The 16,372-nt window shown below is 39.1% G+C and overlaps 5 protein-coding genes across 7 annotated transcripts; 3 read left to right on the forward strand and 2 right to left on the reverse strand.

Annotated features, from left to right (window-relative positions):
* Nucleotides 1-643: 643 nt before the first annotated feature.
* Nucleotides 644-7,826, forward strand: LOC135124302 (MTOR-associated protein MEAK7). Of its 3 annotated transcripts, none has more exons than XM_064049270.1 (7): nucleotides 644-950; nucleotides 1,504-1,596; nucleotides 1,664-1,798; nucleotides 1,844-2,068; nucleotides 6,213-6,708; nucleotides 6,763-6,989; nucleotides 7,040-7,826. In XM_064049270.1, exons 1-7 carry the CDS (start codon nucleotides 915-917, stop codon nucleotides 7,337-7,339), a joined length of 1,512 nt encoding a protein of 503 aa, XP_063905340.1. In that variant the 5' UTR covers nucleotides 644-914; the 3' UTR covers nucleotides 7,340-7,826. The 3 variants fall into 3 exon arrangements, with proteins under 3 accessions (XP_063905340.1, XP_063905341.1, XP_063905342.1); XM_064049272.1 differs by lacking the exon at nucleotides 644-950 and adding an exon at nucleotides 977-1,451; XM_064049271.1 differs by lacking the exon at nucleotides 1,504-1,596.
* On the reverse strand, nucleotides 7,817-9,491 carry LOC135124305 (guanine nucleotide-binding protein subunit beta-5). The gene is made up of 7 exons (XM_064049274.1): nucleotides 9,369-9,491; nucleotides 9,186-9,322; nucleotides 9,018-9,136; nucleotides 8,630-8,900; nucleotides 8,443-8,583; nucleotides 8,133-8,396; nucleotides 7,817-8,083 (listed from the first exon to the last, which is right to left on the reverse strand). Exons 1-7 carry the CDS (start codon nucleotides 9,484-9,486, stop codon nucleotides 8,072-8,074), a joined length of 1,062 nt encoding a protein of 353 aa, XP_063905344.1. The 5' UTR covers nucleotides 9,487-9,491; the 3' UTR covers nucleotides 7,817-8,071.
* Nucleotides 9,492-9,724: 233 nt separating this feature from the next.
* Nucleotides 9,725-10,707, forward strand: LOC135124307 (complex I intermediate-associated protein 30, mitochondrial). The gene is made up of 3 exons (XM_064049277.1): nucleotides 9,725-10,198; nucleotides 10,247-10,432; nucleotides 10,483-10,707. The coding sequence occupies exons 1-3, from the start codon at nucleotides 9,728-9,730 to the stop codon at nucleotides 10,705-10,707; spliced, it is 882 nt and encodes a 293-aa protein (XP_063905347.1). The 5' UTR covers nucleotides 9,725-9,727.
* Nucleotides 10,708-10,820: 113 nt separating this feature from the next.
* Nucleotides 10,821-12,464, forward strand: LOC135124306 (probable cardiolipin synthase (CMP-forming)). Its single transcript, XM_064049276.1, has 5 exons — nucleotides 10,821-10,997; nucleotides 11,048-11,532; nucleotides 11,581-11,796; nucleotides 11,960-12,120; nucleotides 12,171-12,464. The coding sequence occupies exons 2-5, from the start codon at nucleotides 11,056-11,058 to the stop codon at nucleotides 12,265-12,267; spliced, it is 951 nt and encodes a 316-aa protein (XP_063905346.1). The 5' UTR covers nucleotides 10,821-10,997; nucleotides 11,048-11,055; the 3' UTR covers nucleotides 12,268-12,464.
* On the reverse strand, nucleotides 12,417-16,353 carry LOC135124299 (DNA repair protein complementing XP-C cells homolog). Its single transcript, XM_064049261.1, has 7 exons — nucleotides 16,188-16,353; nucleotides 13,679-15,943; nucleotides 13,387-13,628; nucleotides 13,113-13,338; nucleotides 12,898-13,066; nucleotides 12,695-12,849; nucleotides 12,417-12,646 (listed from the first exon to the last, which is right to left on the reverse strand). The coding sequence occupies exons 2-7, from the start codon at nucleotides 15,860-15,862 to the stop codon at nucleotides 12,470-12,472; spliced, it is 3,153 nt and encodes a 1,050-aa protein (XP_063905331.1). The 5' UTR covers nucleotides 15,863-15,943; nucleotides 16,188-16,353; the 3' UTR covers nucleotides 12,417-12,469.
* Between the last annotated feature and the right edge of the window lie 19 nt (nucleotides 16,354-16,372).

Here is a 16,372-nt window from a genome sequence, read left to right on the forward strand (position 1 = left end):
CACTCGAAAATTTGAGAAACAATATAAAATAGATGCTATGGCGCGAGATCGTGGATTTAGGGTGATTAGACTTCCGCCGTACTATTGTATATTTAACCCCATCGAACTAATCTGGTCGCAAATGAAAAATAATATAAGAAGGAATAATACGGCACCAAAATTTAGTAGTGCAACAATTGACATAATTAGGGAAGAAGCTTCCAAAATAACTGCCGAAATGTGGGCCAATTGTGTACGACATTCCACAAAAGAAGAAGACCAGTACAGGGCACGGTTGATAACACCGTTAATTATTAATTTAGAAGAGTCGAGTGATGATGACAGTGACTATTTCGATCAATAAATAAGCAGTAGTAGTTAATAAGTAAATAGTTGTGCTGTAATAAAAAATGATTGAGTACAAAGTTACTTTGTTTTTACTTAAAATAAAAAACTCGAAAGGCGCAGTTGTCGGTAAATGCAAAACTCAGTCCTGCCCTGTGCTTTTACCAGAAAAGGTCTTTTCAGGTAGGTATCGGTGAGCGGGTTTAAGACATCCGGTTGTGACGGCCTATTGAATTATAATGGGAGTCAAATTGGTGTGAAGTCATAAACGCCAAATATGTTTGAGGATAGTATAACACCGAGTTATTTTCCTCACGTCAGTGTCACTTTTTAACACCATAAATTAACATCACTGAAAAGCGTATTTTCTTGTAAGTGCAGTGATGTGATCTGCGTATTTATTTTTTTATTTCTGTTGAATATAACAAGTGTTTGAATATTGTGAAAACCCAGCTTTAAGTTGTGGTGTTAATGCAGATTTGCGCAATGTGACTGTGGTAGTCACACTTAAAGTGACGTTAAGTCAACTTAGAACGTTATCAAGATCAATTGTTCATTGTATTTCCATTAAATTGAAATTACTCTGCAACATGTGTTCAAACGGGTGTACAGTTTGGATATATGAGGTAAGTTTCACCTTAATTTTGTATTATTGTTTATATTAAATCTGGATAAATTTTTCTAACGCCGCCACTGGTCGCGATTTTTTCATTTAAGATTAGATAGTATTTTTCGCACGTGAGAAATAAATGAATCAGTTAAATAACACTTCAGGTGATGATAAACGATTTTTGAGTATTCTATTTATTATAATAGCTGCAGATAAAAAAATTCGGGTTTGAAAATCTTAACCTAATCCAGCTGGTCTCGTGACACCATGACAGTTGACATTTCCCTTTGACACTTGTGACAGTTTTCCAGCAGGAACGTCAAACATTTGACGTTCCTTGTGCCGTCTAATTTGCGTAAAATCCATAGTTTCCCATTTTCGTGTGTTATTCTCCCTTTTAGCATGCAAACCGAGTTTGTAAACGCGATGTCAGTTCTCTGGATGACTCACCCTTCCAAATAATTGCCAAGCCCTTGGATAATACGCGATTAGTTGAACGTGCAAATTAACATTTACCGTAAGATAAACAGGTAAAATATTCAATATAACCGGTGTTTCCGTTATCACAGAATAAACACGTTGATAACCGATCGTTCTATAATTATGTTTTCCTAAAAAGAACCCATCACATATGCTGTAAACACCTGTTTTGGCTAACCTATGTGAGTATTGATTACATTTAGCGAGTCTTTAAATATTTATAGATATCAATTACCACATTATCATTAGGTGATGGGCGTAAACAGCAGCAAGAAACTTGCCGCCAAGTGTTCATTCCTCTCGAAAGATGAACAGCACATCGTCAGTAGCTCGTTCCGGCTTGCCAGTCGCAACTCGGAGAAGATCAAGGAGGAAGAGCTCACGGTAGGTTTGCCAGGGGCTCGACACGCAGTAATTGCGGTGTTTTAGAAATTATGGGGCTGTCAAATGGACTCCCGGCTCCTGCAGTACATCAATAACTACCTTTTTGGAATAGGGGAAATGCGCACAAATACTGTGGAGCTGGAGCGCTTCGCCGAATTGTTCGTTTTTTGCACGAGGGGCACCGTTGACGAAAAGCTCAAAGTTTTGATAATATCCCTAGGGCGTAGTGACTCTGAAAGCAATGACATACCGTATATTCTGGTCAAAGAGGTAATGCTTCCCTACAGCTCATATTGTGTTATTTGTTTTAATTAGCTTAATTTCCATCATGAAAGTCAGGAAATTTATTTCAGTAACTATTTTTCGCAATCAATACCATATGATCGAAAAAAATCGTAGTTCGCCATGAAATCTATTTTAACAATAATTGTGTTGGCATTGCCGTTATTTGACACTTATTTGATATCAATGCCAATCTGATTAACACAATTAAAGAACGCGTTAGTGCTGCCAACATATTTTTTTAATAATGTTACATTTTCTAGATTAATGGTGCTGTAATTATAAAAAAATGGTATAAGATTATTTCGACAGAACTTCCCTCTCCTCGATTTTTTGCTTGAATCTTTCAATTCCTGCAATCGAATCCGTCGGCCGACTGTCTACTTTTATGTTTTCGCGACACATCATGACCTCTAGAGTACGAAAAAATAGATGTCCCTTTTCCATCTGTCTGTCTGTCCGTTTGTCTGCCGTCACGCATTTTTATTATACAGATAATTTCCGAAAATACTGGGCCGATTGTTGTCATATTTTGGATTTATATTAGGAATATCATGTAGATCGTAAAACGCTAATATCATGTAGATGCTAATCTAAATTTGTCTAATCATCCCCACCAATAATGTGATGACGTCACTTCAAAATCGTTCATAATAAATGGGTTTTAAATTGTGCTAAATAACATAGTTCTACACATGTAATTTATGATTCCGTGTTGGGTTTTTACACAAAATTATGACCGAATGCGTTGAAATCTTGTAGATGTTTTAAAGTTATGATAGGCATGATAAATTTTTCATCAAAATATATTTACTTATCTCCTTCAAAAAATTGATGACGTCAGCTCAAAATTTTGCCGAATAAATCCGATCTAAAATGTACAAAATATGATGAGTTTATGCCTGTGATTGCATTCATATTTTTTATATTTGCTTATACAGAGTGACAAAAAAAAAGAATGCGTGAATTTATTTAATAAATTGTTAATCAAAATGTATTTGCTCATCCGTCCTAAAAAAATGATGACGTCACCTCAAAATTTTGCTGAGTGTCTCAAAAAAATTAATGACTGAGTCAATTTATTTTTCTTCAGTTTTTCAATTTGCAATTTTTCGAGTTTTCAAGTTTAAAATTTTCAATTTTTCGACGTTTGATTTTTTCAATTTTTATATTTTGCAATTTTTCAGTTTTTTATTTTCGTTATTTTTTCAATTGTTTTTTTTTGTTTTTCAATTTTTAAGATATGGGACTGTTCGAGTTTTACATTTTAAAATTTTTCAGTTTTTCGATTTTCCAATTTTTGGATGTTTGAGTTTTCAGAATGTCTCACTTTTTGGATTTTTCAATTTTTGAAATTACAATTTTGCAATTTTTTTAGGTACGACTGATTTTAGCAAATCATATATCATCTAAGTAGATACAGGGCAGTGGGCGGGGCTAGTAATTGTCAAGATAAGATTGAATAATATTAAGAGTAGTCACTGGAATGAAGAGGGCGGGTGGGCGGGCCTAGTACATGCTAAGATAATACTACTTTTGGCAGATCACATACCTTCTAAGAAAATAGAGGGTGGGTGGGCGGGGGTAGTACTTGTCAAGATGATGATTGAATAATATTAAGAGTAGTCACTGGAATGAAGAGGGTGGGTGGGCGGGCCTAGCACATGCTAAGATAATACTAATTTTAGCAGATCACATGTCCTTTAAGAAAAGAGAGGGTGGGTGGGCGGGGGTAGTACTTGTCAAGATATGATTGAATAATATTAAGAGTAGTCACTGGAATGAAGAGGGTGGGAGGGCGGATCTAGTACATGCTAAGATAATACTAATTTTGGCAGATCACATATCCTCTAAGAAAAGAGAGGGTGGGTGGGCGGGGGTAGTACTTGTCAAGATGATGATTGAATAATATTAAGAGTAGTCACTAGAATGAAGAGGGCGGGCGGGCGGGCTTAGTACATGCTAAGATAATTCTAATTTTGGCAGATCATATACCCTCTAAAAAATAGAGGGTGGGTGGGCGGGGCTAGTACTTGCCAAGATAAGATTGAATAATATTAAGAGTAGTCACTGGAATGAAGAAGGGGTTGGTAGGCGGGGCTACTGCTTGCTTATGAAACATTTAACAATAAATGTGAATTGAATTTTATTTTAACAAGCGGTAGAATCTAAGATTTAAAACAAAGTAAAAAGGTGGGAGGGGTCCTTCCCACCCACCCTTATTCCGTTTTCATCATTCATTCTTATTGGTTTAGAAAGAATTTCACGAGTTTTCAATTTTTGATTATTCAATTTTTTTATTTTTCAATTTTAAAATTATAAAATCGAAAGAAATATTGAAAAAATAATGGAGTTGTAAAAAGGAAAAATCGTGATATGAAATCGAGACATTAAAAATGAAAAAATCGAGAATATGAAAAACAAAAATCAAGAACTTGAAAAATTGGGGAAACAAAAATGAAAAATCGAAAATTAAAAACAAGAAACTGCAAATGAAACAAAATGAAAAAACCAAAAATTGCGGAAAATGGAAAATTTAAAATCGAAGAAAACGGAAAAACGAAAAATTCTAAAAATTGATCGAAGGTAAATAAATCCAGATTAAAAAAAAATTATAAGGTTTGATTTTGCGAATTTTATTTGTGACACCAACCGGTTTTCCAGAATCGCCAGTTGAAATATCGCAATTTTAAAAAATTTCAAAATCGGATTTCACTCCGAATATTTCGAAAATATTGCCCCGGTATATTTTTGAAATTAGCACGTCAAAATCTTGAATACATACGAAAAAGTCTTTTTTTTCATTTTCATTTTTTAAATTGGTCGAAAATTTGTTTCGGGAGAACTTCCCTCGCACCGAAAGTGCAATGAATAAAAAAATATGAATGTAGTGATAAATTACATGTAAAAACCCATCGTATTTTGCACATTTTGAGTCGAATTTATTCGGCAATATTTTGAGATGACGTCATCATTTTTTGGGGGGGAATAAACAGACATATTTTGAATAATAATTTACCATGTTCACAATAACCTTAAAACGTCAAAGTATTCAGTTCTGCAATTCTTGATTTATTCAATTTAATAAATTGACTGATTTAATAAATTTGTTTGAGACACCCTGTATAATCAATTCTAAAATTAACGCAGTAATAAACCACAAGTATAGACTCATCATATTTTGCAGATTTAAGATAGAATTTATTCAGTAATATTTTGAGGTGACGTCATAAATGTTTTACGGGGGACGAGCAAATAAATTTTACCAAGCTTATGGTAACTTTAAAACATCTCCAAGATTTCAAAGCATTCGGTTTTAGTTCCTAATTAAATCAATAAAATAAATTCACGCATTTATTTTTTTTTGAGTCACCCTCTGTATAAACAAATCCAAAAAATATTAATGGAATGATAAACACACCTATAGACTCATCACATTTTGGGCATTTTAGATAGGATTTATACAGCAAAAATTTGAGTTGACGTCATCAATTTTTTGAAGGGGTAAGCAAATATATTTTGATTAATTGTGATGCATTTTAAAATATCTGCATCATTTCAAAGCATTCGGTTTCGCAAATTCAAAATTAAATTGTAAAATGTTAATTTTTTTTCCAAAAATCTGGACTTTTCGGGTAAAAATTCAACACCGCGTCATAAACTACATGTGTTGGATTATGTCATTTCATACTATTTAAAACCCATTTCTACCTGAGATTACCTGTCTAATAAAACTCCGGGACGGCAGACAGACGAACAAACAGACGGAAAAGGGGACATCAATTTCTTCGTACCCTAGGGGTCATGAAAGTTTGAGAAACCATAAGTACGTTCGGGAAGTAAAAATGTAATGTGTATAAACTTTCTTTTTTCTTTAGATTTTTTTTTAAGTGTAAATAATTCAAATTACCTGCCAGTAGAGATTGAAGTGTAATCATTTAAAATCGATGGTTTGTCAAAAGTACTTTATATAATTTATAGCCAAAATAATTAGTACTTAGTTGTAATCGCACCTAATTGACACTAATTAGAGATAGTAGTACTAGTAAAAACGCTCAAATTATAGTTAATTGCGTTTATTTAATTGATTTTGATAGCTATAGGCAAAAAGTACAAATAAAATTCTTTCCAGTACGTGGAAAGCATCGTCGCCTCCTACATGAAAATCCAAAAACTGAGCAACACAAAACAGTTCAAAACCTGGTTTTCGCGCGGCTGTTTCACCTCAGCCCAGAACATCCAAAGACTAGCCGAAAGTCTGACTCACGATTTAGCGGCTGCGGATAGCATAACAAGAAGAGCACTGGAAGTATGGTTGCAGGGCTCCACGGTATTAGGCCAGTTGCTCCTTTTTGTTTTCATGCATTTATATAACATTTCACATAAAGATAAATCGCAAGTCGCGCTCGAGAAAACGAGCGACGAGGCTCACTGCTCCACTGAAAGAGAGAAAGATAGAAGTTTGGTGCCATTTTGTAGAGGGCTCGATCTCATTCCTTCCTACCCTAGTCTCCTAGATTTGAATCAGATTGTATTTATAAACGCGAATCTGCCGCAGCAGTACCAGCTCGAGTGGAGGTTCTTGTTCAGCTCAGAGATACACGGCGAATCTTTCTCCACACTTATAGGTGCGCATGTTATTACATAACCTCAAATTGGGTTAAAAACGTCCTGGATTGTAGGTAGGATCGTCAATCAGGGACCGTCGGTTCTGGTGGTGGAGGACAGGAACGGGTACATGTTCGGGGGCTTCGCCCCCGCCAACTGGGCTCTCGGGCCAAATTTCTTCGGGGATGATAGTAGTTTTTTGTTTACGTTAGCGCCTCGAATGAGGATTTTCCCGTCGACGGGGTACAACCAGCACTTCCAGTACCTCAACTTGCACCAGCAGACGATGCCCAACGGCTTGGTAGGGCTGCAACCTTGAGTGTTTTCGTTTTTATTTAGGTGTGATTGTAGGCCATGGGGGGGCAGCACGGCTACTGCGGTCTGTGGATTGACAGCGAGTACGGCACGGGCCACTCGTCGGAATCCTGCACTACCTACTCCGGCTACCAGCAGATGTCCTACTCCAAGGACTTCAATTTTAGGCATTTGGAGGTGTGGGGGCTGGGTGCCCCTCCTCTTACTCCTCAGGAGAAGGGCGAACGCGTCATGAGCGGCACTAGCATCCTCGATTCGAACACCGAGAACAAAGCCATGCTGAAAATGGCGGGACGAACAATACACAGTGAAGGTATCAGGGAGCCTTCGAATTAAGAACGATGTTCGTTTTTTCGTTGAAATGCCTTAAACGGATTTTTCCCATTTGTCTGTACACGAGACGACAGCATCTCTTTAATCGATCCTATGAAATATTTTTATATGTGCCGTTGATTCAAACGCCAGTTGCTCAACGCTGGTGTTCAGTGTGGATTCTCGCTTTTACTACATCACGTTGCAGTCACTTTTTTCGGTTTTTATGATTTGTTACTTTCGTCGCAACTAACAGCACGGTTTGAAGTATTCAAATACCTTTGTGTCGAATTTTTTTTCGTAAACCGTAAAAGACTTATGTGCCAAAGATCTACTAGCACAACGTAGCAGCTTCACGTATTTATTATTATTTATGTACACTTTTTTTTCACTTTATTGTTATGAGTATAGATAGTTTAATATTTGTTATTTATGTGTCTTACATGTGATTATCGATTTTTAAGACATGTACAGTAAAATTTGTCAAATTAAACAAGTCCATAACAACAGAGATTGGAGTTTTATTAGCGGATAAGTTACGAAATAAATTACATTCATCGCTATCTTACAAAAAAAAGTGTAAATAAAAGTGGTAAAAAATGAATTCATTGAGATCACGATTCCCGCTTAGGCGAATCTGTAAATGCGAACTTCAGAACACGAAAAACACTGTTAGCGACAATATGGCGCTCGCTAAAATGGCCACGTCAAACCTACTCTAACATTCAATAAACATGTGCAACAATCTTCAACCAATTAAGCCCAAACCTACAATTCGTCACGAATTAGTGTGAAACTTTAACCCACCTGCACTCACCCTGAGAGTGTAGTCCCAAGACCCCGTCGACAACGCAGTGCCATCTGGCGACACTTGCAAGCATGAAACTCTGTTCTCGTGCCCGTACAACAAACACACCCTTACACACTTAAGGGTGTCCCAAACATTCACTGTATAGTCATTATACCCAGCGAACAGCAACCGCCCAGAGACCGAAAAATCCACAGAATTCACCCCAAAAATGATACTTTCTTTACTGTACACAGCCACTTCTTTGTCCGCCCTGAGATCAAACAGGCGACACTGAAACCAAAATGTCTTTCATGTCCTAAGGAACTTGACACTATACCGTTGCGTCGTCGCTTCCAGTGGCCACTGCGTCCCCGCTCGGGTGGAACTTGACGCTGTTCACATCGGACTCGTGCCCCTCGAACGACTGCACACACTGACCAGAGCGCATGTCCCAAATTAAGACCATCTTGTCGCAACTCTACAAATTAACCAATCATAAAGGGAGTGACAGCGCAGGCTCTAACCCCTGAAACAAACGTGTTCCCGGTTTCCGAGGGGGCCAGATCTATGCTCATGACGTCAGCCGAGTGCCCGTGAAAACTCTGCAGCAGCTGCCCCGACTCCACGTCCCACAAGGCACACGTCGAATCGCCGCTCCCTGTCAAAATCTGCTGGTCAGAATTGGGAAAAATACAACAGCTCATGTAGCTGGTATGCGTCCCAACCGTTTTTTTCTTGAGAGTCACGTCCTCGTCCAAACTCAGAGGATACACAGTGACTTTGTTATCCAAACCTCTGAAAGCAGCACTATTTACCCCCGCAAAGTCTGCTACAGGGGGCCCACTCAAACAAAGCTATTAAATTAAAACTACGATAGACAATAAGTGGGCCCCCTTGTGTTAGTGATAGTACCCGCAAGCTACTAAATTTCCGGAAGGTGCGTAAGCGCAAGCCATCACCCATGTTGTCGGCATGGTCACTGCATGCTCCTTGTTAGTGGTGAACGCGTCCCAGATTATCATTTTACCGTCCTAACACAAGCAATTAGTCAGATTGTAAGAAAAATACTACTGGGGTTACTTGTGAGGAAGACACGATGTGTCGCTTGTCGGGAGACCAATCCGAGCACAGGACTTTCGCCTGGTGGCCTTTCAGCGTCCGTCTCGGTTTAATGTTCATGTAGTTGATGATGTCCAAGCGATCGGCGACCGTTGCCACTAAAAATCGCACTGAATTGAAAGTATTGATTTTTGGAGGTCTTACAAGTGATGTCGTTCAGTTTTTGTCTTTCGTCTTCGAGTTTCTTTTTTAGGGCTTCCGCTTCTTTGGTGAGAGACTCGATGGTCTCGATAGGGCAGTCCTTGCCCTCCGTTTCAGTCATTTTTGGTTGAGTTTTGGATAACCTCCAAACACACCTCTGGCGATTTGACACTGATGACAATCAGCTGATGGCAGCCCCCACCACTTGATATTTATTATTTATGAAGATTTAACCAAATGTGAAACACACGAAAAAAATTAAGTACACCCCTTGTTACTTATGCATAACACCCGAACAGTATTAAATCGTCCAACGAAAATAGTGACCCTAACCTCAAAGTTACATAACCTCACTTTTAAAAATGTACCCCATGTACCGCTTAATTATAAACAATCTCAGACTATCGCAAAGAAACAACAAAGGCATTCATAGTTCTTCGATTTTAAACACTTTCTGGGAGAAAGATGATAAAGGGGGCTATAAAACGAAGACACAAGTACCCATGAAGGAGCGACTGCGGTTAGGGTTGCAAGAACTTAAACAAGAGATAGCTTTGTGGACGCAAGAGTTGAAAGAAGATTTCGAAAATGATCCCGTTTTAGTGTATAGACCAGGAGAGACTGACATAGTTTGGAAATTCGGTACTGAAGAGTCGCTGAAGCAGTGGGTAGTGACTTGTGATAGTGACCACGGGGAAGGTTTTAGTACGTGTGGTTTAACGTTATCGAACAATGGGCAGGGGTTGCTTTCTGGGGAATTGTCAACCAGAGTACCAAAAGACGGACGGGTGAAAAGAGCTGGTTATTGCAATATTAGAACTCTTAGAGCTAGAGTAGGTCATAGTTGGTGTCTATAACACATAATTAATTTCCTATTTCAGAAATCTTTTAAAAGAGAAGCGTACTTGAATTGGGTGGCTTATAACATGTTAGTGTTGAAAGTGAGAGGTGATGGACGGTCATATATGTTGAATATTAACACAAGGGGTTACTATGACGTTCTATGGAACGATATGTACCATTATGTACTTTACACACGAGGTGGTCCGTACTGGCAAGTCACAAAAGTGAGAATTTTCATATAGTGATTGACCATAATTAATTAACTTGTTTACAGATTCCGTTCTCGAAATTTTTTATGTCCTCGAAAGGTAGGGTGCAAGACAGGCAGTATCCGATTCCGTTGAACAAAGTGACAAATTTTGGGATATCAGTAGGAGATAAAATAAACGGGCCATTTTCGCTTGAAATTGATTATATAGGACTGGAGTATGACCCAAACCATACAGAAGAATTTGCATATGAACAGTATAAAGCACCAAAATACATTGTCTCGACGTAACTTTGCATTTTATTTATACTTTATACCTAAACTATTTCAGAAAAAAAATACAGATTATTAAATTGATTGTTGCGTCATACGCATGTTACGCCACTGGTGGCATGTAGACATTTCAATGACATTTCACAAACATAACCTCACTCTATTCCTCACTTTCAAAATGTTTATCAAGTGTACGTTTCCTGCACAAAGTACAAAAGATACATAAAATTGCATTTGCGATAAAAACAGTGACAAAATTTCGCATAACTAAACATATAGGTAGTACAAATTCATTAAATATTTATAAGGTAAAACTTGAAATAGCAAATGTGATCTTGCATTTCATACATTTTTGCAGTTTCAACAATGACCAGCTTAAGATTTAGCACTATTTTAATGAAAAGGGCGCTGGAGCGATGCAAGCGTCGCCCCCCCGTGACCATGCTGTGGTTACAACAGTACTTTCCTCAATGCTCAGGGTGCTCCTCACAGTACCGCCCCTTCTGCACTACGTCGAACAATGAAAATGAGCACTTCACGCATGGCAAACTTCTCCATAAAACCGACCTCAAGGCCTACATTAAACAGAACAAAGATAAGCTACGAAACACTGAACAACGACTCAAACATAAAGGAAGCGTGATTATCCAAGATATTAGAGAAACTACTGACAAAATGAAAGAAAAAGTTGAAGAAGTTATAGAGCGCGAAAATATTTATACTATACCCAACCTTCTGTGCGTTTCTAGAATACTCGTTTCGCCGTATTTGGGGATGTTGATTGTGCAGGCAGATTTTAATTTTGCTTTAGGTGTCTTGGGAGTTGCTGCAGTCACGGATTTAGTAATTATGTCAAGTAAACACAAACTGTTATTAGTTGACGATTTGTAGCTGGATGGCTGGATTGCTAGAACTTGGGAGAGTCAGTCTTCAAAAATGGGCAGTTTTTTGGATCCCATGGCTGACAAAGTCTTGATTGCTACTTTGTTTTTAACCCTCACGTACGCGGAATTGATACCAGTGGCCTTAACGTGTATGATTATCGCACGTGACGTGTTATTAGTGACCGCCGGATTTGTTATAAGATACAAATCTCTACCTCCACCTGTAAGTTTGGGTTGAAAGCACTGCTTGATGATTTTCATAAAACGGTAATGTTGCTTACTATTATTTTTCTGCAACGGTTTTATCCATTATGGAGAATGCAACAGGTGGTGTGAACATATATTTGCTTGTGTTTTAAGGACCTAAGTTAGATGAGTTTTTTTAGCGCACTTTGAGCAGATATTTTGACGTAACGCACGCCACTGCTCAATTGGCCCCTACGTTCATCAGTAAAGTTAATACTGGTGTACAACTGTTGTTAGTAGGTTCCACTTTAGCGGCTCCCGTTTTTCATTACGTGGGTCACCCAATGTTAGAGTGCTTGTGGTAATTTAGTGTTGATACAACCAAACTGGTTATTAATATTGACGTTTAAGGTACATAACAGGAGCGACGACTGTCGCAGCTGGGGCTAGTTATCTCGTTTCCAAAAATACTTACAGATTTTTGAAACAAACACAGCCTAAAAAGTAGATATTATAGACTGACTTTTGTATGAAGTGTGATATGAATGTATTTAGATACATTTTTATAAAATCCTTGTAGATTACGTATAACGCGATGGTTTTTAAAACTTAAAAAAAAATAAACTTTACTCAACTAGTTTACATAAAACGTCCTCGTTCATATAAAAATATATTTGGTAAAAATAAACGTAACAGTAAAATCAATCAGATCACTTTTTCGTTGCTAATTTCTTTTTGGCCTTCTGACCACTTCCAGACGGTTCCCCGAACTCGTACTTAGCTTTCAAACGCTCCCGAATCAACAACCCCCTAATCAACCTCTTCCAGTTTCCATAAACCCTCTTATCGATTTTTTCCTGCTCTCTTTTTTCAATCTCCTCTTGTTCCTTCAAACCCGCTATTAATTTAAACACCGCCTAATCCATCTAACTTACCACATCCCACGCCGCCACCAAAATATCAGCGAACTCTTCACAAACAATAAACCCATCGTACGTCGGATGGTTCCAGCCACCGTGAAAATCAAACCCTGTGAGCGCAGGCGCACAATCGATGTTCAGCTTCCTCGCAACTTTGTTCAACCCCGGTACTAAAACAAACTTTCATTTCTAATTCCGCGTTATTACAACCTGTTTACGTTTTAGGTGCACGGTGTTCTTGGGTAACATGCAGGGTTTGAACAACTCCACGTTACCGAAGGCGTTTCTAGGAACGACCCCGTTTTCGGCAGTGGGTGGTTCGTAGTCTTGGGTCTGCCAAGGACCGAAGATTTCGAGCATCTCCCCAGTGACTATGGAGTTGGACAACTGAAAATGATCATCAGGGTGCGTCTAGTGTGGCTAAAACACCTACTTTGTCCCATCGTGGTCTGGCTTTGACGATTTTGTAAGGTTGCTCACCGGGTTTGACCACTTTTGCGTGTTTCAACCAGATGTCTCTGGAGTGGAGGGTGTAGACGCATTGTCGGGAGTAAACGGGTTCGTTGCGGACAAAACCGAGGGTGGGGGCGTCGGGGGGATAGAGGGCTTCGAATTTGAGGAGGTGGCGCTTTAAGACGTAAAGAGGGTGATTTTTGTATCTGGAAATCAATCCTTAAAACCTATTACAACACAAATGGGTTATTTACTCTGCAATGGATGTTGGGAGAGGTTTTTCTAAGTGTTGTCTTTCTAATTCGTCGTCTTCCTCCTTGTCTCTGGGGGTTTTGCGACCCGTGAAGGGTTTCAGCGACTCTGACCACCATTTCGAGTCTATTCGGAGCTTCCTGGTCACTGTATTGTAGTTCGTGCAATATCGGCGTGTTATGTCTTTAAGTGTGTTGTCGTTGTTCCACGCCAGAATGTACGAAACAGGGTGACTCGCCCTAGTCTAAAATTGCATTTAGCGTTTCATTTATTCATTCCTATAACTTGACTTACAAATAACTCATTCACACAATGTACTTGTCCTTTGATGACGTCCACGCTAACCCACTTCTCTTCGTTCTCCAAGAAAACTTCCACCCAAGTATCCACTCCCAACTTCCGCTTTATTTTTTCTTCGTCTTCACCGTCCTTCTTCACTTGTACTCTCCTCTTCACTTTTACTTTCGGCGTAAACTCATCCTCACTTTTACGTTTTTTGTTTACAGCTTCCGGTACATAGTCACTGTCGTTCTCACTCTGCTGTCCGCTCTTTCTCTTTCTAACCGTACGACTCTTACTAATATCCTTCTGCTCCTTGATACTCTTCTTCACCAACTTCAACACGTCGTTTCGCACATCCACGCTTTTAGGGACGTGAGTTTTGAGTTTTTTCAAGTTGGCACCATTGGTTTTCGGGGAGTCGTTCTTGTTCGAGAATGGGCTCCTCGCGTTTGCGAAGTCGTCCTCAGAGTCAGAGTCTTTGTATTTCGTGATGCTTTTCAGGCGTTTGGGGTGATGTCTGACGGGACAAGGGGGCGCCTTTTGTTTGAGTTTCTTTAGGTTTGGTTTGGTGGGGCTCTTAGGGTCGTTGGCCCCATCCACTTGAGGTATAACCGCTTCAGAACGTAGTTTTCGAGTATTGGAAGTTCCGGGTTTTCTGGTACTTTCACTTTTTTTTACTTGTTTGTCTTTCGGTTTCACTTCGCTCGTACTTTTCGACCTGGTGCTGGTTTTGGGTTTGAGATTATTTTCCTGGGTTGTAGTTTTGGATGCGTTTTTCGCCTCGCTGCTACTTTTAGAACGCGATTTTGTTTCCTTCAATTTAATACCACTACTACTTTTGGTTTTCTTTTCGTTTTCCTCCTTGCTTTCACTAGTGAGGTTATTTTCCTGGGTTGTACTTTTGGATCTGGTGGTGGTTTTGGGTTTAGGGTCTTTCGTGTCACTTTTGGGTGCGTTTTTCGGTTCTTTTTTGGTTTTGGCTTGTTCAGAACTGGAATTAGTTTTAGAACGCGATTTTGCTTCCTTCAATTTATCACCACTTTTGGTTTTCTTTTCGTTTTCTTCCTTGCTTTCGCTAGCACCTGCATTGGCGCTCAGTGAAAGCAAATCGCTATTAGGCGGTCTCAACGGTTCAACTTGGAACGATAAAACCAGCCGACAATGAATCCCCAAAGACCTCATCACCGCCACGAAAATATAAACCAACATCTTCTTATCATAAGCCTCTTTTTTGGTAATTTGTGCCTCCAACAACTCCTCCAGAGACTTTCCTTCAGGGACTTTCTTCTCCACATTGACTACAGCGTTCCTAAACCACTTCAATATCTGCTCCAAGTAAGTCAGGTCTGCGCGGCCATCAGGATAGCTTTTTTCCGACGGCAGCAACGACAGCGCCATCGCTAAGACATTCTCGGAATTAATTTTAGAACTGACATAAATGCCGTGAGCAATCCAACATAATAAGTGAACTTTGTGGACTAGAAGCTGATTTTCTTTGCGCACTCTGTTAATGCGCCGTTTTATCGCCGCCAGTAAATCAACCTCCTTCTTTTTTCTAACAACCCCGGGCATGTCCACTGTGATCTGCAAACCCTCTTTAGGAATCAAACTTTTTTCTTTCTCTTTTAGCTCTTCTTTCACTTCTTCCCAGCCCTCTTTCTCTGAATCAGAACACGACTCAAAGTCGCTGGAGTGCAAACTCTCCTTGATTGTATTCATATCACCTAGTTTGGCTTCTCCAGCTGCCAATAAATTCTCAATTGTTGTTTCTTTCATTTGCGCTCTTCGCTTTGCGTTGTACTCTTCAACTTTCTGTTTCGCTTCTTCCATTTTTTTCGCGTATTCGTGCAGCTGCCCAAAATTTAGCTTAGAAGTTGAAGGCAAATTTTTCACAACTTCTGTAATTTCCTCTTGAGTTGTGGGTTCATCGTCGGATTCGGAATCAGTTAACCTGCTCACACCAGCGAGAATATCGTTTTCGATTTTATCGAACGACGGTGGTTCTTTAGGGAGGTTAAAAAACGGAGAATCGAGATCGATCTTGTCCGGGTGTTGAAGATAATTCTCGATGTCGCTTTCGCTTGACGAATCATCATCTTTCGGAGATTTTCGCTTCCCGTTAGTGAGTGAGGCGAGAGGCTCATCGTCGTCACTGCTATCGGACGGGAGATTTTTGACCGTGCGTTTTCGAGGCATCCTTAAAATTTTCAAACTACACGGTTTTATCAGAGTTTCAACCCGCACAAACCATGTGTGTGTTGTTTCGTGGTTAGACGTCTAGAAAAACGCAATATTACGCAACTAATTATTGTAGTCCTTCAAATATATAAACAAAAAATTCCCGCCAAAAGTGAAGGTCGCTAAAACAAAACCGCTGCACTGACGCGTGTTTTTATTTACGTGCGTCCAGTGACTCCAGTGCGTGCTTACTTTGGCACGTTGCTGCGATTTTAAGTAATTTGAAAAAAAATTACAAATGAAGAAAATCAAAAAGTAAGGTTATACAATTCCGACTACTTACGACTATGCGAAAACCACGAAGTGTTACTAAAAAAGGGTCCTTTCCACGATACTGACAACGACTTTTCTTTTGAAATTCACATTCAACTTGTACATTTAACACTTAAATGGCTTAAATTAAAAAAAAATGTTTCTTGATATCACTAGCACTTGTCTGAAGTTAGCAGCAGTACTTTTTATTTCCGT

Source organism: Zophobas morio, unplaced genomic scaffold (assembly GCF_036711695.1).
Source record: "Zophobas morio isolate AGI-343-1 ecotype UQ-CSIRO unplaced genomic scaffold, CSIRO_AGI_Zmor_V1 ptg000007l, whole genome shotgun sequence".
NCBI lineage: Eukaryota > Metazoa > Arthropoda > Insecta > Coleoptera > Tenebrionidae > Zophobas > Zophobas morio.